Source organism: Chionomys nivalis, chromosome 6 (assembly GCF_950005125.1).
Source record: "Chionomys nivalis chromosome 6, mChiNiv1.1, whole genome shotgun sequence".
Classification (NCBI taxonomy): Eukaryota; Metazoa; Chordata; class Mammalia; order Rodentia; family Cricetidae; genus Chionomys; species Chionomys nivalis.
In genome coordinates this window covers 37,205,260-37,224,141 of record NC_080091.1, presented here as the reverse complement: position 1 = coordinate 37,224,141, position 18,882 = coordinate 37,205,260, and the positions used below count along the sequence as shown (strand labels likewise).

General features: G+C 54.5%; 2 protein-coding genes across 3 annotated transcripts in view; both read left to right on the top strand.

The window, feature by feature from the left end:
* Window positions 1–8,545, top strand: part of Tbc1d10a (TBC1 domain family member 10A) — a 33,235-nt gene extending 24,690 nt beyond the window's left edge. Inside the window, exons 3-9 of the mRNA XM_057771823.1 lie at window positions 962–1,069; window positions 5,139–5,245; window positions 5,763–5,877; window positions 5,951–6,016; window positions 6,582–6,771; window positions 6,851–7,005; window positions 7,737–8,545. Coding sequence (XP_057627806.1) covers window positions 962–1,069; window positions 5,139–5,245; window positions 5,763–5,877; window positions 5,951–6,016; window positions 6,582–6,771; window positions 6,851–7,005; window positions 7,737–8,189 — 1,194 coding nt within the window. The 3' untranslated portion in view covers window positions 8,190–8,545. The remainder of the gene's footprint in view (window positions 1–961; window positions 1,070–5,138; window positions 5,246–5,762; window positions 5,878–5,950; window positions 6,017–6,581; window positions 6,772–6,850; window positions 7,006–7,736) is intronic.
* Window positions 8,546–10,241: 1,696 nt separating this feature from the next.
* Castor1 (cytosolic arginine sensor for mTORC1 subunit 1) lies at window positions 10,242–14,950 on the top strand. Of its 2 annotated transcripts, XM_057771824.1 has the most exons (9): window positions 10,243–11,056; window positions 11,584–11,654; window positions 12,659–12,846; window positions 12,928–13,060; window positions 13,240–13,363; window positions 13,720–13,833; window positions 13,983–14,065; window positions 14,159–14,253; window positions 14,417–14,950. In XM_057771824.1, the coding sequence occupies exons 1-9, from the start codon at window positions 10,944–10,946 to the stop codon at window positions 14,492–14,494; spliced, it is 999 nt and encodes a 332-aa protein (XP_057627807.1). In that variant the 5' UTR covers window positions 10,243–10,943; the 3' UTR covers window positions 14,495–14,950. The 2 variants fall into 2 exon arrangements, with proteins under 2 accessions (XP_057627808.1, XP_057627807.1); XM_057771825.1 differs by lacking the exon at window positions 13,720–13,833 and having other exon boundaries at window positions 10,242–11,056.
* The last annotated feature ends 3,932 nt before the right edge of the window (window positions 14,951–18,882 follow it).

Below are 18,882 nucleotides of genomic sequence, written 5' to 3'. Positions count from 1 at the left end.
CCTGGTCTACACAGCAAGTTCCTGGCTAGCCTCCCTCTGCCTCCCAAGTGTTGGGATTCAAGGTGTACAAGTGAAAATGAGAGCATGGCACTGCAAGGTATGGTTGAGGAGTTTCTGTTGTGGATATGAGGGAGAGAACAGCCAAAGGCATCTGGAAGAGTCCGGAACAGGGAAAGAAAGAAAAAGACTGAACATGGCCAGCAGACTGGACTGGGCAGTGAGAGGGAGGGACGACCTAGAAAGGAGACCAGGAACCAAGAGCAGAGGACTGAAATGACAGGATTGCACAGGAAAGAGAAGCTGGGGGAAGAGAAGAGAAGCCTTGAAGCCGGGCGGTGGTGGCGCACGCCTTTAATCCCAGCACTTGGGAGGCAGAGGCAGGTGAATCTCTGTGAGTTTGAGACCAGCCTGGTCTACAAGAGCTAGTTCTAGGACAGGCTCCAAAGCTACAGAGAAACTCTGTCTCGAAAAACCAAAAAAAAAAAAAAAAAAGAAGAGAAGCCTTGGACTAGAGAAAGTAGGGGTGTGGTGAAGAGAGCTAAGAGAGCCACAGACAGGTACTGAGTGAGCCTGGAGCCCTGCATTCGCTTTGATAGGCTAATAGGCACTATAGTTAGCCATTTGTCCTAGATCTTTGGGACTAACAGTATGTCCCACTATGCTTGGCTTCTTCTTTGTAAGTGGGTTTGATGTCTGCAGGGGATCTCAGAACCAACAGTTGACTGTAGTTGTGGGGTCCAGAAGTCCCTGTGTTGTCATTAGAGAATGTGCACTTTGCCATTACCTGGCGGCAGCATGTTTAATCACAGTCCCCATGCCCACCATGGGCTCTGCATTGCAGGGTAGGAAAGCCCTCAGTCCCTTTCTGCTCTTGTGTGAATGCTCACTGAAGGCCCACCAAGCCTTGGCAGAGGAGCTGCCAGGGTGGATGCTTGGGCACAGCTGTCTTTTTGACTTTCAGATTCGTCTTCGGTGCCAGAAGGGCATCCCACCTTCTCTGCGGGGACGGGCTTGGCAGTACCTGTCAGGAGGCAAGGTGAAACTTCAGCAGAACCCTGGAAAATTCGATGTGAGTTTTCTTTCCTTTACTTCATCTGCCTGTCAAGTCTCTGGATTGGGCATCTCCCTTGTCAGTGGATCTCCCATGTGCTGTCCTAGGCTTCAGCAAGATGGACAATTGGCAGGGCTTCTACTCACAACCTGACTGCTCAAGACCCAGACTGGTCCATCAGTGAACCACATCTCCTGGAGGCTGTTGTTCATCTAGATTCTACCCTTAGCAGGCCTAGTGGAATGAACTTGATTACAGCTCTGCACCCTATTCTAGCCCTTTCTCTCGGCAGTTACTCAGTTTGCTTTTATGGTTGAGCTCAGTGCATTACTTCACAGCTCCTGGTCGTTAGGAAGTGACCCTCAGATCACATCCCTTCCTGGTGCCTCTAACATATGCCGTAGTCTTTAGGAGCTTGCCTGTTAGGATCACAAGAGGCTTCACATTTCTTGGCCCCCATCCTCTATCTACTCCTGTCTTTAAGCCTACTGAGACATGGTCCACTAGGTGGTCTTCACAGCTACTTGGGGTCAGAAGCCAGTCAATCAGTAGTCAGAGACAGTGCCTTCTGTAGTCATGCCCCACCATCCTGCTCCCCAGCTCTCTCCCCATGGCTCCCATGGCATAATACTCTTCCATTCATTGAACTGAACTGCAGAGCCTGTTACCCTTGGAGGATACCATGGTAACAGTTGACCCAGCTTACCTCCAGACTTGGCTCCAGGCATTAGGGGTTCCTCCAGGCCATTGGGACTAACGATAGGCAGTGAGACAGAGCTGCCAGCCACCAACTCTTCATTTATATGCTTCATACTTCAGCAAATAACTTCTCTCTGGCCAGACCTGTTCTCTGTGAAGAGTGGTCGGGGCAGAGCAGGGCAGCCTGGAGTTTACACTGTTGACCTGAAGAGGGCTCGAGCTATTTGTTGGCAGCATTTGGTCCTGGGAGACAGAGAGCCTGATGGGGTGGCAGCACTTGGCTAGAGGCAGCTGTGAATTGGGTTTGATAGTGCCAAGGGTGCCTTTTCAGCTCAGAGCCAGTAACTGTGTTCTCAATGTTCATTAAAAGAAAGGGTGAGTGGATCTTCCCATACAACACCGAGACCAGGTCCCACAAGAGCAACTTGATTCTCTAGTCTTCCCTCTAGTAATAATGCCTCCTGTATTCCAGGGACTCCATCCTGGCCAGGGCTGGCAGTGTGAGGATGGGCCCAGACATAAGCGCAAAGGCAGGCTGTGAGTAGCTAGCCTCCTGGTGCACGGTCTAGAAGGAGTGTGTCCACAGTTCAGTGAAACACAGAGCTTTGGTTTTGGGGGGGGGTTGGTTTTTTGTTTGTTTAGTTTTTTAAGACAGGGTTCCTCTGTGTAGTCCTGACAGTCCTCACTTTGTAGACCAGGCTGGTTCGAACTCAGAGATCTGTCTGCCTCTGCCTCCTGAGTGCTGGGATTAAAGGTGTGCACCACCACCCAGCAGAAGCACAGAACTTTGTATATGTGTGCCTAGATTAGTACCAGAGAGGAAATGGCCACCCCTGAAATGGCTGGTAGGTTGCTTATATAAAGAGGTAGATTTGTCTTGGAACCCTGAAGATATATGGTGGGTCATCATGTCAATACTGGGGCCCCAGTGTTTTCAAGCACACCTGGAAAGACTTACCTGGGGAGGATCTAGAGAAAGTAGCGAGGGTGGGGTGTTCTCTTCTGCTCTGAGTGCCTGAGCCATGGGGAAGCTCAGAGCCGACCTGTGGTGTCAATGCTGTTCTCGAGCTCAGGGCCCTTCTGCACACACTACAGCATCTGGTGGCTCTATTTTCTCCAGTACTTGCTCTTTCTTGCCTCTTCCTTGGCAGAATCTTCCGCTTTTTTGGTTTTGGTTTTCTCTGACTTCATCTCCTTAAGCACCTCAAGCACCACTTAGGTTCACAGAGGCTGCAGGCCTAACGATTGCAGCACACACTGGTCTGCTGGCAGCTGCACCTGCCTGTGGTATTCAGCATCCCTTTCCCTGGAGGTCCTGCAGCTACCCCTTTCTTTCCTTAGCTGTCCATGTGTGATTGTGCACATTGGGCTGCTGAGGTTCCCGATCCCACATCCAAGGAGCTGACTTTTGGGGTTCTCAGGAACCACTAGAAGAATCGAGTGAACCTTCTTCCTGAGAAAAGCAAGCCTGCATTGTACTCAGGTGATACAGGGGCGTACACAGGACACTAACTTGAGGGGGTGAGCCCACTCCTTCCACTGAAAAATCCCAGCCCCTTCCTCTGCCCTGCAACCTTCAACACTCTATGAACCTCACCTCATTGTTTGCTTTCCAGCCCAGTTTCTGACATACTAGAGACAGGAGACAGAATAGAGATTGGAGCCAAGAAATGTGAAGGCTCCTAAAGACTATGGCACATGTTAGAGGCACCAGGAAGGGATGTGGTCTGAGGGTCACTTCCTGACGACCAGGAGCTGTGAAGTAATGCACTGAGCTCAACCATAAAAGCAAACTGAGTAACTGCCGAGAGAAAGGGCTAGAATAGGGTGCAGAGCTGTAAAGAAGTTCATTCCACTAGGCCTGCTAAGGGTAGAATCTAGATGAACAACAGCCTCCAGGAGATGGGGTTCACTGACTGGGCAATGCTTTCTAGTCTGATGCTGCCACCCCTCCAGACTCTCTGTCCTTCAAGTCTGAGTGCTGCCAACAAATAGCTCAAACCCTCTCCACGGAGAACAGGTCTGACCAGAGAGAAGTGTGTTGGAGAACACACTAGTTCTTTAGTATTCTGAATACCACTACCTCAGGCCAGGAGAGAAAGGGGCCTGTATGCAGTCACTGCCGGGGCCAAAGCCCCGCCTGCACCCCTCTGGTATGTTTGCCAAAGCTTCACTTTACAGGACTTTTCCAGATGCTGCTCTACCCTCCAGGCAACTAGTACTTGCTTGGCCTCCTGGCCCATCCCTCTGGATTTCCTTTTCTGAAAATGGATGTATGGATTCACCTAGAGTAAGATGGACAGACTCAAGCATAGAGCTGTGAGCCTGAGAAAACATGCGCATGTTGCCAGCGCTCAGATGGAGACATTTCCAATGACTGTGGGACTTTATTCTGTTAGAGCCTGATGGCTTTTCAAAAGTACACAGTCAGGGTTTGGAGAAGAAAGGCACACTGTTGAACCCTCAGTACCTAGACAAGCACTTAAGGCTGACGGATGTCACAGTCCCTTCCTGAACAGGGGATACCTGGAACACGGGATGCAAGCAGCAAAGTCTGGGTTTGGTGGCTCTGAGTCACACCTGCTTTCACGTCTCAGCTCCATCATTTTTCTAGTCTCAAGGCCTTGGGTAACCGACTTTATTTTGACCCTTCAGTTCTCTCATCTGTGAACATGGTGTTATGTCAGGATCTGTTTTGGGGTAGAAAAGGGGCCAGTGGGTCCCATGTGTGTTCTACACTCGGCTCTGTCTTTGGCTCTGAGCAATGGTAACACCTGTAGCTATTAAGAAGCCGCCTTCTATCTGAAGGACACAACATTATCCCTAGATAAACAGCTAGGAGGGGCTGGCGAGATGGTTCAGTGGTTAAGAGCACTGTGCTCTTTCAGAGGACCTGGGTCCAATTCCCAGCGCCCACATAGCAGCTCATAGCTGTCTGTAACTCCAGTTCCAGAGAATCTGGCATCATTATACCAATGTGCATAAAATAAAGTTAAATAAGGTTAAAAAAAAAAAAGGTAAACAGCTAGGATAGATTCTTGCTCATAAGAATATTCTGAGAGCCTGGTTGGTGGTGGCGCACACCTTTGATCCCAATACTCAGGATGCAGAGGCAGTTGGATCTCTGAATTTGAGGCCAGCCTGATCTACAGAGCGGAACCCTGTTTCAAAAAACAAAACTACTGAGCACTAGGATCCCTCTCAGGTTTCCCAGGGTTCTGCTATTCTCGCCTCTGTGGGTTTTATCTTCAGGAAGGCCTGGTTCTATGATGCAGTTGGGTGCCTCTGGTACCTAATCTGATACCCAAGACAGTTATCTTCTACCAAAAGTGCCACCTGCCACCCCCCCACCCCCCACTGCTTCCTGACATTATGTCCTTGCTTCCAGGAGCTGGACATGTCTCCTGGGGACCCCAAGTGGCTAGATGTGATTGAACGTGACCTGCACCGGCAGTTCCCTTTCCATGAGATGTTTGTGTCCCGAGGAGGCCATGGGTAAGCAGGCTAAGCATGTGGGCTGGGAAGTGGTTCTAGGATGTCTCTTAGACTGTCAGGGAAGGTACACTGAGCTTGGGGGCATGTGCTCAACCCCTGCTGTTAGCCTTTACCTTCTGGTTTGGTGTACTGACCCACTTGTGACTCTTTCCTCTCTAGACTGTTAGAACTTTCTTGGTTAGGCCTTCTTGATGTAGGCAAAGAGGTGAGGCTGGTGGACCGAAACAGTAGGCAGGAGAGGAGTGATATATTGGGCAAGGGGACAGAGCTGCCTAGCAAGGTAGCCCTCTCTAGCCCCTCTTCAGTCTGTATCTATCTGCTATACAGCCCTGCCCCAACCCCTGCTCTCTCTTTAAACTCTGTCCTTGGATCCCAGTGAGAGACTGACCCACAGTGACCACAGTACGTCCTTTCCAGGGAAGAGCAGGTCCTGAGGCAGTTCTGGTTCAGTGAAGTACAGGGGAGGTGGTGGGCAGCAGCCATGCCTGCCATCCTATCCTGCTTGTCCTCTCCACAGCCAGCAGGACCTGTTCCGTGTGCTGAAGGCCTACACGCTGTACCGTCCTGAGGAGGGCTACTGCCAGGCCCAGGCACCCATTGCTGCTGTGCTGCTCATGCACATGCCTGCTGAGGTACCCAGGACCCGGGTGGGTGGGCAGGGGACCTGACCTCAGCCACAAGGGCTCATGCCTCTCTCACCCACAGCAAGCCTTCTGGTGTCTGGTACAAGTCTGTGAGAAGTACCTGCCTGGCTACTACAGTGAGAAACTGGTGAGTACCTGCTGACTTGGGTGCCTTCTGTGGCCACTCCAAGGCTAAAGTCCCAAAACCTGATAGAGGCCACTCAGGCACCAACCAGCTTCATCAGTTATATTTCCGTCTGTGCCTCTGGCCAAAATTCCTCAGGGCTCCTGGTCCCTCCCTCCTTGACATAGGGATAAGAGCCAGGCAGTGTGGGGCACACCTTTAATCCCTGCACTTGGGAGGCAGAGGCAGGTGATCTCTTGAGTCCAGTGCTAGCCTGGTCTACAAAGTGAGTTCCAGGACAAACCCCTGTGTTGAGGGGAGGGGAGAGCTTCTGCTTGCAGCTCCATTCTGTTCACTCAGAATGCCTTTCCCTTATCCTTCAGCCCAGGCGTGGCCCTTTCCTGACCTTGACAGGCTGCACCTGTTCCTTCCTTGTTTGGGAAACTCAGCCCCAGTGTTCCCTCTCCCATTCTGTATCTGGTTTGCTCACCTCTGTCTTCCAGTAGTCTATAGGCTCTAGCTACCTGATGAATTAATGCTGACCCAGTATGGGCTGTGGTCATGCTGTGTGGCCTTGCTGTTTCTCCAGGAGGCAATCCAGCTGGATGGTGAGATCCTCTTCTCACTGCTACAAAAGGTGTCCCCTGTGGCTCACAAGCACCTTAGCAGGCAGAAGATTGACCCCCTGCTGTACATGACAGAGTGGTTCATGTGTGCCTTTGCCCGCACCCTGCCCTGGAGCTCCGTGTTGCGAGTCTGGGACATGTTCTTTTGTGAAGGTATCAGGCAGTGCTGGATTGTGGGGGGTGCAAAAGAAGCCCACAAGCCTCCCTTGGACTCATCACCTGCCCCATACAGGCGTCAAGATCATCTTCCGTGTGGGACTGGTACTGCTGAAGCATGCATTAGGCTCTCCTGAGAAGCTCAAAGCCTGCCAGGGCCAGTATGAAACCATCGAGCAGCTGCGGAGCCTCAGCCCCAAGATCATGCAGGAAGCCTTCTTGGTCCAGGAGGTGCGGCCCACACCTCCCACATGTTATTGGAGGGAAGGGGCTGGTTTTAGAAGAGGCCGTATATGGCCCTGCTCCAAGGGTTGATCAGCTCAGGTCAGGACTGACGGACCTCATCATTTTGCTAGGCAAGTGGGGCCCAGCTGTGCAGTGCCTTCCTCAGCGAGTCTGCTTTGTGGGTAGAGCAGAGCTGTGACCTACTGCCCTCTCATTTCTCCTGAGGGTACTTGTTTTTCGGAGGCTACAAATTAAGAGACATAGGTATGGCCAACTTCTGTGAGGCGGCGCAGACCAAGGCCAGGCCAGTGCTAGTTCATGTTACGGGGCAGACATACAAGGCCACCTTCAGCATAGGCCACTTCCAGCAGTGTTCCCATTTTACGTTTGAGGAAATAGAGGCTCAGAGGCAGATTTAATTCCAGCTGAAAAGTAGTGGAGCCTGGACAGCCAGGCTGCCCTGGTCAGTAGGGGACAATACTAGCTGAGACTAGGGTTGCCTAGCCCTGCTGCTTCTGTCCAAGATGGAAGCTGGGTGGGCCTGTGAGCTGTAAGCAGGTCTGTCCTCTGAGACAATGGGTCTCTCATGTTTGGCACTCAAACCACAGTCACATCCTTCCTGGGTTCAGCTTTTAGCAGACAGTTAGGGGTTGCTGGTGGGTGGGAGAGCCTAGGATTGGAGACAGAAGGGAAAGGTCACTCTTTCTGGTGCTCACTTGTCCCTTGTTGTCCCAAAGGTAATAGAGTTGCCGGTGACAGAGCGCCAGATTGAGCGGGAACATCTCATCCAGCTGCGGCGCTGGCAAGAGACCCGTGGTGAGCTGGAGTGTCGCTCTCCACCCAGGATGCATGGTGCCAAAGCCATCCTGGATGCAGAGCCTGGTCCCCGACCTGCCCTGCAACCTTCACCATCCATCCGCCTACCCCCAGATGCAACCCTCCTCACTTCCAAAGCAAAGCCACCCAAGCAGGTCCAGAAGGAGCAGAGGAGGACAAAGGCCAGTGGGCAGCTGGACAAATCCCCAGGCCCCAATCAAGCCACAGTGGTGACTGCTTCAGGAGATGCATGCTCTCCTCAGGATGTGCCTCCAAAGGACCCAGTCCCCCAGGACTCTGCTCCCCAGGACTTAGCCTTCCACCATTCCCAGGAGAGCCTGACCTCCCAGGAGAGTGAGGACACCTACTTGTAACCTGGGGAGTTCAGGCCTCCAGGTGGGGTCTCCACACATCTTACACGGTTCAGAGACTGACAACACTCCAGGTCCTGTGTACCTGAAGGCCCAACTGCTTGGCCATTGGGCTGGGATAGAATCTGGCTGGCCCAGTACAGATTCTGCCCAAGCCTCCTTATTTATTTTCTCTTGAGTCAAGCTGGCCCAGCCAGCACAGGCAGAAGCTATGGCCAAATGGGTTGGGTCTCACCCAGTCCTGTCCTTCTGGGGGATATTCTTCAGGGCTAGGGTGCTGACGTGAGGGGAAGCAGGGGGTACTCTTGTGTAAAATAGAAATATGGTTTTGTACGAAAATAAACAGGCTTGTATAGAGAGCTGGTGTGCGGCTAGGGACCCAAAAGGGGTATCACCCTTCATCCTGGGCCCCCAGCCCGGCAGGAACCCCCTCTAAAACATACCTTTGATACACGAGGCCCCAAGTCCAAGGCCAGCTGCTGTTCTAGGCTCTGTTCTCTCTGATGCTGTGTCCATCTTCTGACTAGATGAGTCACTCGAGAACTGAAGCCCACCACTGGGGCAGAGCAGGAAATAATCCCCGAGGTCCCTGGGTTTCTCTGTTGTAGCCCTGGGTGTCCTGGAACTCACTTTGTAGACCAGGGTGGCTTTGAACTCAACAGAGATCCACCTGAGTGCTGGGATTAAAGGCGTGTGCTGGCCTGGTCCCTGTCTTTTTATTGGGGGTGGGGGTTAGAGGTGGATCCCTGTGAGGTAGCTGTTCCTCCTCCAGAGCCAGGCCTTGACGCCACTTCAGATCCCATTAACTTCTGAGCATTTCACACTGTGTCAGGATGAGGCACTGTAGATGTCTGACACAGGCTTCCGCCAGAGGCAGGCCGGTAAGGGGCGAGGTTGGCCTCCTTGATGCGATGCTACTTCCCATTTGCTGACATGGTCCTCTTGCTGGGCTGGGCTTGTGCCTGACAGAAAAGGAGTTCTGTGTCCTCCCCTCCAAGAGCCACATTTGTACCCCAAGTGAGCAGACTGCCATGGAGGGGCAGGCAGGTGCTTAGTGACAACCTGATAACTGGCAATGGCGAGAACAGGGTGTCCCTGGGAGAGGGTTCCCCCCTTCTGCTGAGGAAGCAGCTTTTCTAGTCAAACAATAGTGGCTGTTCCTGGCCTGAGACCAAGCTGGGCCAGACCAAAGGAGGGAACAGGGAGGGAGAAACAGACTCTCGATCGGAGCTTCAGACACAGCCTGGGCCTAGAACATGTTGTTCTGGCACAGCTGAGGATGCTGGGGCTCGAGAAGTGAGTGGACACCAGAGGCCCTGAGCAGCTCACTCGCTCTCTGCTCCTGCCTCTCACCCTCTGCTTCACTCTCCACACCTGCCATGGTGAGATGGACTCAGCCTTTGGGAAATGCTCCCACCCCACCCCCAGTTCTCCAGAGGACCAGCCAGGATGTGGTGGCTGCACTGTGTTCCATGAGAATCATCTGGAGCTAGAAAAGCCAGGAACAGGGCTGAGCCTATCTTCCATCTGCCTGTGGTACTGGGTCCAGAACACGAAGTCCTGCATGGACCTGCTGGGTCCCAGTCGTGCCTGAGGCCGACTTTAACCTACCTTATTCAACGCCTTTAAGCTGAGGCTTGAGTGCCTGGGCCAAATCGAGGCCCCATGGAGCATGCTGTGTCCTGCCGTGGAACCAACCTGTGCCTGCTCATTCCTGCTCAGCCTTGGGGTCTTCTTAAACTTGATCATACCTGGGGTGTCTGCCAGCGCTTGGAGCCTTCTTGGATCGGAAGCAAATCTAGATGTGCTCAGACCAGTTGCGTTCTGCTGAGGGTGACAGGCTTTGAGGAGACTTCTATGGGGCTCAAGTCTCTGGCCTGAATACCCAGGGAGCCTCAAGTGCAAGGGCCTGTCCCCTCAATGCCTGAGTCCTAACTCAGGTACTTCTGGGTGAAAGACCCTCAGATTCTTTCCCTGGAATAACCCCAAGCTTTGCTTAGCTAGGTGATAGGATGCTTTTTCTGTGCTTCCCCTTAGAGAGGAGCATTTTACTCTGGAAGTCGGGTGATTAAAACCTAGAACAGCTGGTCAGAACGATGGCCGGGTTGAGGATGCAGTATTATCAATACCAGCCCAGGGCAGCCCTTGCCTAGTGATCTTTAGTACGATCAGCCCCGTCAGCTCTGCAGTCCCTATCCCCAGCAATTGAAGGAAGGACAAAGGCGCCACCCAGCTGTACCGCGCACGGGTCTCCAGTCTCCACGCTCCGGATATCTGTGGACAGCATTCCGGTCCTAGCCGAACCCCGGCAAGTCCTGAAGCCCTCTCGCGTCTTAATTGCCTCAACTGTAAAGCCCACGTGCAAGCCTGGAGTTCAGACAGGACCCTGAGCTTCCGGCACGTTTCCAAACCCAACACAGCGGCGGCCAGCGGAAAGGGCGTGGCCGGGGTGTGACCTGGAGGCCGCCAAGGGGTGGGAGCAGGCAGAGATCCCCAGATGGGGCTGGAGGAATGGACAGTAGACCAAGGCAGGGTTCGAGGGCAGCCTGCAGCGCCGGGAAGGCGGGGCTCGGGAGGAGGCGTGGCCACTTCGTAGAGGCTGTGGGGCGTGGCCTTCAGAGAGTGGGTCGCTGCCTGGGCGGGCCCGCGGCGTAGCGGGCGGTGTGGAGCCCCCTCAGCGCGGCTCCTTTAAGCCGGGCGCCGCCCCGCCACTGCCTGGGTCTAGCTGGCGGCGGGGTCGTGGCCGCGCGATCTGCGATGGAACTCCACATCCTAGAGCACCGGGTGCGGGTACTGAGCCTCGCCCGCCCGGGCCTCTGGCTCTACACCCACCCTCTCATCAAGCTGCTCTTCCTGCCCCATCGCAGCCGGTGCGCACCCGGGTTCAGGGGCGCAGGTCAGACGGGTGGGGGCTCCTCTGTCATTCCAGGCCAGGGGCAGAGGATTAGGGTCACCGCGAGGAAGCGGCGTGTACCGGGTGGGGACGCTGTCCTCTCTGGCTGCCGTCTGGCCGGGGATTACCCTTTCTGAGACGCCGCCTATCCGGCCTGGAGCCGTCCTCTTGCTGGGCTTGTCAAGGTGCAAACTGCCTGGGATAGGCAGTGTAGTGGAGCATGCCTTCTAGCCCTTTCCCAGACTCCTCACGTAAAGTGTAAGAGTTGTCTAGGGGAACCCAAAGCCCGACACCTCTAGGGTGTGGAATGGAGGGGAGATCTGGAGTTGGAAAACAGCCGGAGATCCCAGACGTTGGACCCAGACCACGTTGCTCCGAGGAAGAAGTTGAGGCCTGAGGGCGGGTCAGGAAAGGCGCCTGGCGGGGGTCCTTTAGTGCTGCTGGAGCAAAGTTCACTTGTCCTCTCCAGCCTGAAAGTCTTCCCACCCCTTCCTTCCCCACTAGGTGCAAGTTCTTCAGCCTGACGGAGACCCCGGAAGATTACACACTCATGGTGGATGAGGAGGGCTTTAAAGGTGGGAACTGACCCCTTGCTCACTTCTAAGCCCTATTCTTACCAGGCACAGCTTCCAGAGAGCTTAGGACTCAAAGGCATATGGATCTGGATTCGAACCTCCACCCCTCACTTAAGTACTGTTTTCTCATATCTAAGATGTAGTCATGGCAGTTTAACAGTATTTATGAGAGCTTTATAAAGGGCTGGATATGAGTCCCAGGCCAGCAAGGGTGGGGGGGGAGTTCTCACAGTTTTAGGCCAGATTAAAGTGGTTCAGCTGTAGCTAAAACACCTGTAGCTGTTTTAACCCCTGGTCATTGTTTCTTCTTGGAATTAGCTCCCCGGTGAAAGCCAGCTTCTCCTTTACTGGCCTGGGAAGTCTAAAAGTCTGAGGGTTGGGGAAGGAATGCTGGAACAGGCAGTAAGCCCAGAGCAAGGTCCTGGCTGTGCTTGGGCGAACAACAGTCACTCTGGCCCTTGTCCCTGTTCAGTACTGGAACCTGGGAGCTGACTTCTGGCTCCCACTTCTGCCTGCCTGTCCTGTCCTCTTAGGCCTGGAGTCTCAAGCCAACCACCTGGAGCTTGGCCTAGCCGCTCTCCCGAAGCACTTAGTCTCCCTGTTCTGCAGGGAAAGCTCTGGCCTGCAGGAGAGCACCTCCCCATCAGTAGGTCGCTCGGCGCCCTCTGGTGGTGCCACGAAGCCAATCAGGCCACAGAAAAGTCGTAAGGAATATCCCATTTTGCAGATAGGAAACAGACTAAACAGGGCTTGGGATCCCAGCACTTAGGAGGCTATGGCAAGAGGATCCCAGCCTAATCTACATTGTAAGACACTGCTCAAAGGAAACAAGCAATGAGCAACCACTTGTCTCAAGTCTCATAGCAAATGGTAAAGCTGGGGCGTCACCCTAGTGCTGAGTTTGAGAATGCCTTCATACACACGGAGGCAGAACTGAGGAGAGACAGCCATGAGCTCCAGTCCTGCCCTGCCCTCACTAAGGTTCATGTACCTCCTGCCCACAGAGCTACCCCCATCCGAGTTCCTGCAAGTGGCCGAGGCCACATGGCTGGTGATGAATGTATCCTCACACAGTGGGGCGGTGATGCAGGCTGCTGGCGTTACCAAGATTGCGCGGTCTGTCATTGCCCCGCTGGCCGAGCACCACGTGTCGGTGTTGATGCTGTCCACATACCAGACAGACTTCATCCTGGTGGGTTCGGGCAGGTGCTGTGGCAGGGCGGGAGCCGAGGTGCCTGGGGCTGCGTAATGTGTGCCGTTTGCCTTGACCCAGGTTCGGGAGCAGGACCTGTCTGTAGTGATCCACACACTGGCCCAGGAGTTCCAAATCTACCGGGAAGTAGGTGGGGAGCCTGTTCCGGTTGCCAAGGATGATTCGAGCAACGGCTTTCCCCGAGCCCAGCACGGTAAAGTCTGCCCGCCAACACACAGATTTCGGTGGGACCGTTCCCCACAGGAGGGCTGGGATGGGTGTTTCTCAATGTGTGAGATGGGATAGGTACACCCAAGCCCTTCCCTGACCAGCCACCAGGGGTCGCCCCAGCCCAGGATTGCCTTTTCACCTTATGGCCCGTGTCTCGTGCAGGGCCCAGCCCCACGGTGCATCCCATTCAGAGCCCGCAGAACCGATTTTGTGTCCTCACACTGGACCCTGAGACATTGCCGGCAATTGCCACCACCCTCATCGATGTCCTCTTCTACTCACACAGGTGGGCCATGTGTACACTTGATCTCTGGCCTCACTAGTGCTCTGTGCACTCTGACCTTTGTCTCATCCATCCCTTCTGTCACTCTGTGTCCTTCTCAGTGCCTTAGGGTTCCTGACAGCCCAGTAGCCCTTAGCCAGAGGTGTTGACAGAGCCACTCCAAACCACATACACCCCAGTCAGGCCCTCTGCCCAAGGCCCTTGGGTTTTGGCAGTTAGGGCTTGTCCCTTAGGAAATCAGGATTCTCTCACGAGGCCCTCTCCAGAGCCATTCTTCTGGCTCCTCTGTTGCCTGGTATTCAGGAAATGGAGAGCGCCATGTGCCTGGCAGAGCCCTTGACCCTGTCATCCCTCTCCAGTGTCCCCAGGGAGGCAGCCTCAAGTGGTCCTGAGTCAAGCTCCATCCCGTTCTTTGCTTTCTCCCTCATTGAGGGTTACATCTCCATTGTTATGGATGCAGAGACCCAGAAAAAGTATGTGATCCTTCCCTGACCCCCAAGAAGCCTCAGGGAAAGGGGAGGGTGGGGTGCCAGACTCCGTGGTTGACAGGAGGATATGTCCCAGGGGTCAGGGTAGATAGGGATGCTTGGGTGCCCTTCCCATCACCCACCTGCCTCCCTAGGTTTCCCAGTGACCTCCTGCTGACCAGTTCCTCTGGAGAGCTGTGGAGAATGGTGCGCATCGGGGGACAGCCCCTGGGTTTTGGTGAGGACCACACACACCCCGAATTGGGGGTTAGGGCAAGCCTATGGGTATCCACAGCATCTACCCTGAGCCACCCGTGTCTCCAACCCTCAGATGAATGTGGGATTGTGGCCCAGATCGCGGGTCCCCTGGCAGCTGCCGACATCTCTGCTTATTACATCAGCACCTTCAACTTTGACCACGCCCTGGTGAGTGCCTGGACTGGGCTGGTCATCCCTAACTACCCTGACCCCTGGGGCATATCCTGCAAGGTCTCAGAGTGGGGGCGGGAAGAAATTCCAGCTGATTTAGGGAGTTGGGCGGTCCTGGCCAGACTCGGCCCTGGCATGTCGTGCTGTGCCCTTACCCCAGGTTCCTGAAGATGGGATCGGCAGTGTCATTGGTGTGCTCCAGCGAAGGCAAGAAGGGCTGACTTCCAAAGATCCGTAGGGAACACAAGGCTCCCAGAATTCCCTTACCACGGGGCTCTCAGAGACTTTTCTGAGCTCTTTACTGAAGCTGCAGAATGAGCCCCTGATCCTACCAAGGGACCCTGGTTCTGCTGTCTGTATGTAAGCTGCATGGAGCTGACCCTCAGCACAGTGGGCGGTGCTGCCTCCGAATATCTGCCCAAAAGGACACCTTGGTGCTTGGGGCTTAGACCCCCAACCCATCACTTTCTACATGACCTCAGCGTTTGCACAGTCCCTGCGCGAGGCTCGAGCCATCTCCGTCTCACCTGGCTGGGTCCTTCTGCCCTGAGCTGGACTCTGATCTCCAGCTTGGGTTGCCTTCCTGGCCAGGTGAGCTCCAACAGTGCCTTCCCTTCTAGGGGCTCCCAAGGAAAGGGTTTTTACATCTCACTCTTATTTTTATGACTGTTTAAATAAATAAACGACTTTCTGAGCTGGGCCTTCAGGTCTGAGTGTCAGTCAGTGTCAGGTCTTGGCCTCCCAGATTTCTCCGACCTCCGTGACTTTTCGAGCAGTATGTATGTGTGACAGATGAGTAACTGAAACCTCTAACGCGTTTGTGACGAGGTCACGTGGTTCCCAGCCAAAGCTAGTCTGGAGTCCATTCATTCTTAGTTACAGGATGACCAGAGTTCTGTTCAGGGAGAAATTCCTGTCCCTCTTACCTGAGTCCCCTAGCTGGACACTGGGAAGCTATCCAGGAGCTCCCAAAACACCTTCCTCCCAGGCCACTGCCTACATTCCTATGGGTCTTGCCCAAATTCTTATGTTCCTCTTGTGGAGAAATCACAGTTTATGACACTTGAGATGGTGGCCAGGCCTTTTCCTGCTGAGGTGCAGGGCTAAGCAGACAGAGCAGAACCCTAGAGGCCACTTGGAGCCCTCTTTGCCCTCCAGGGTTATATGTCTGGGCACATCCGAGCCTGGGTTTTTCTGTCAAGGAGGCCCCCTGCTCAGTAGGACCAGGACTCCATTACAGCGGCCAGGGCCCCACACATGCCCTGGGAGGTTATCAGATGCCTTCAGCTCAGACCCACCCATGCTCAGGAGGGGAAGAAGGGTGTGACTTCTGTGTACCCAGGTCACAGTGACTCCCCAGAAAAGCCAACACACGGGCTAGGCTTCTGGCAGTATGCCCACCTGGCTCTGGGGACCCCGAGGCTGGGGCCTCAGGCTGCAGATCTGATGAGCCTAGAGCACAGCCCGGCATGGTGAGTGAGTGGCGAGAGACCTTGGCCAGTCCTCTTCCTCAGCCTCAGTTTCTCCTGCCCAGGAATCAGTTCCTTCTGGGACCCTGGGAGGGAGCATTTTCTTGGAGTTTGTCTGGATTGGGGAATGGGACGGAGAACTCCTGTCTCCTGCAGTTGGGGATTAGTGTAAGCTCAGGCTGGGGCGGTGGGCAGACTGCCCTAGAGAGGGGTGAAGACGCTCAGGGCTGCCTCTCCTGTTCCCAGCTGGCCCTGTGCCACTTGGAATGTCTGCCTGTGAGTCACTCTCAGGTTTGGGTGCTTTTGTTGTTCTGGTTCTCAAAAGCCTCAGGCCTCAGCCAGGTCCGGACCGGTCCCAGCTGCTTCTCAGGGCTTCCCACTGTCTGATCCAGCCGGGGGTTCCAGAAGGCTGGTCAGGAGCACCCCAAGGCTGGGGCCTCCGGCTACAGATGCAACGAGCCTCGTTGGTGATGTGCACAGCTTGGTGAGTGTATCTTTGTGCTCACTTCTCTGTCTGCATCTGACTTGTCCGTGTGGAGGGTCTTGGCTCTCAAGGTACTGGGATCCTTGGGGTCCCAGGGCTGGGGTTCTAGCCTCTAGCAGGTCCACTAAGTTCCAAGGGGCCTCAGACATTTGGGGGGCACAGGACTTAGAAGGTGCCCCAGGGAGGGGGTTTCCAGCCCAGTCTGGTGCCTCAGAAAGAGGCTTCCACTTGCCTGTTCCCTCTCTGGAGGCTGATGGTCTAGGTTGGGCCTAGCAGTCTCCAAGCTGAGGTAGGGGCTGAGACCCAACCCGTTTGTTCTCCATAGGCCTCTTTGGGGGTCTCGGGGCAATCAGTGTGGTCAGCCTGGGCTGGGGTCAGCAGGTCTGTCCTAGAGGCAACGGAAGGTATGCTTAGCCTTCCATCATGGAGCCTAGGGTCCAGCCCTGGCTGAGATGTGGGCCTGGACAAGTGGAGATGGGACAGGAGCAAACCTCAGCTAGGGCCCATTTCTATCCTCTCCCATCTTGTCAATACACAGGAAATACACAGGAATCCATGTCAGGTCATCCTCCAGGATAGGAACAGAAATTCAGGGTTGCCTGGTCCTGTGTGTGCCAAGTTGCATCCCAGTTGGGTTTTTTCTTCTTAATTTTTAAAGATTTGTTTATTTTATGTGTGTGTTTTGCCTGCACGTGCGTGCCTAGTGCCCACGGAGGTCAGGAGAGGGCATCGCATCCCCTGGAAGTGGAGTTATGGATAGTTGTGAGCCCCCACGTGGCTGCTGGAAACTGAACCCTGATCCTCTGTAAGAGCAGCCAGTGCCCTTAACCACTGAGCCGTCTCTCCAGCCCTCACAATTGGACTCCTGCTCCTCTGTAGGAGTGAGAAAAGGTGCTAGCCACCAGGCAATGCCAGGATCCTGCCCTGCAGGAAACCCAGCCAGGAGGCAAGAGCAGGAGGTGAAATTGTCTGCAGCTGTCGCTGCATGCCCACAAGGAGGCTGCATGCCCACAAGGAGGCTGCATGCCCACAAGGAGGCTGCATGCCCACAAGGAGGCTGCTTCTCCCCTTGATCTCGGTGCGCTGCTGTGTGGGGAAGGGCTGTTAGGGGGTGTGCAGTGCCCTGCTCTGTGGGGAAGGGCTGTTGGGGGGTGTGCAGTGCCCTGCTCTGTGGGTAGGGCTGTTAGGGGGTGCCTGTTGGTTCACATCCCATACAGTCTTTCTCATCCTCAGTTCACACAGCTGAAGCGGCTTGCTGCTCAAGGCCACACAGGGCTAACAAAATCAGGGATCTGAAAGGGTCTGTGTGCCCACCGGGCCTGAGAAGTGTGTGTGTGTGTGTGTGTGTGTGTGAGAGAGAGAGAGAGAGAGAGAGAGAGAGAGAGAGAGAGAGAGAGAGAGAGAGAGAGAGTTTAGAGGAGCCCTGAAGGATGGCAAAGATTTTGTCAGATCCCTTGTAATCCAAGCTGTCTGCGTTGGTGGCCGGGTGTCTGCTGCTGGTGACAGCTGACAGCGGCTGTGTGGGCAGGCACGCGAGGTCTGGCCCTGGCTCCTCCCTGACCCTGAGCTGAATAGGGTAGAGATATTGAGCAATGGCCCCTGTCTGTCACTTTCCCAAGAGGGTCATGGTGCTGGGGTTCTGAGCCATGGGGATAAGCTGTGGCATCATATGGATATTGGTGCTGTGTGTGTGTGTGTGTGTGTGTGTGTGTGTGTGTGTGTTAGTCACCTATACACATGGAGAAGGGACAGTGTCCTGGTGTGGTCGTTACCCAGTCCTCTTTGGTGAGCATGTGGATGTCTGTCTGTGGACGTGTCTGTGTTGTATGAATGTCCACTGTGGACTTGACTCTATCTCTGCATGTGTGTAGGAACTGGGGGCATCTTTGGTGTTTACATGATCACAGGTACCCTCTGCCCCTGTTGCTTCTTCCCAGGGTCCCTGTTTCCTCTTGCTTTCCTCCATTTCAGCTCCCCTAGGTGCTCGCACTTCACCCCACTCTCTGTCCCCTTGCCTGCTGCCCCCAAAGCAAGCATGAACAGCTTCCTGCCTAGACCCCCAATACGACCCTTTCTCCAGCCCCTGCCTCTCCCGGGGCCTCCTGATCAGCACAAGCACCTTATGGGTGTTCTTGTTCCTGGTGTTGGCCCTGGTCTCTGCTGGCTTTAGTGACTCAGTTCCCTTTCCTGTCACTGCACAAGTGAGTTGTCCCCCAGCACGTCCCTTGAGAGCACAGCCCCACAGATGTGCTCCTTCTCAAGCAGGCCCTGGGCTTCCCACTTACTCATGTAACCTTGGAAACCCCTTGGCTTTCCCGAGGTGGCTGTATGTCTGTCTCCCTGCCTCCCTCTGTCCTGCATCTTTCTCTTCACCCATCTCCTTCTTCACCCCTTCCATACTGAAAGGCCCCTCACATACTGATAACACACCAAGCCCTTGCATGCTTTTAAGCTCTTCTTTCATTTTTTTCTTAGTGTTTGCATGGTGTGTGCATGCATGGACACATGGGTACGTGGATGCAGGGATGCATGTCTGTGGAGGCCAGTGGTCAAAGCCACATGTCTTCCACCTATGGCTTGCCACCTCGTTTTTGAGATCGGATCTCAGTGAACCTGGAGCTCCACGTTCCTGCTAGACTGACTGGCCAGTGAGCCCGTGGGGCACACCTGTCC

What these genes read in the sequence shown, in the direction of transcription:
- Castor1 (XM_057771824.1), top strand. Translation starts at nt 10,944, where the DNA reads ATGGAACTCCACATCCTAGAGCACCGGGTGCGGGTACTGAGCCTCGCC. An exon ending in TTCCTGCCCCATCGCAGCCG is followed by an intron (nt 11,057 to 11,583) that starts GTGCGCACCCGG and finishes CTTCCCCACTAG; the next exon opens with GTGCAAGTTCTTCAGCCTGA. An exon ending in CTTTCCCCGAGCCCAGCACG is followed by an intron (nt 13,061 to 13,239) that starts GTAAAGTCTGCC and finishes TGTCTCGTGCAG; the next exon opens with GGCCCAGCCCCACGGTGCAT.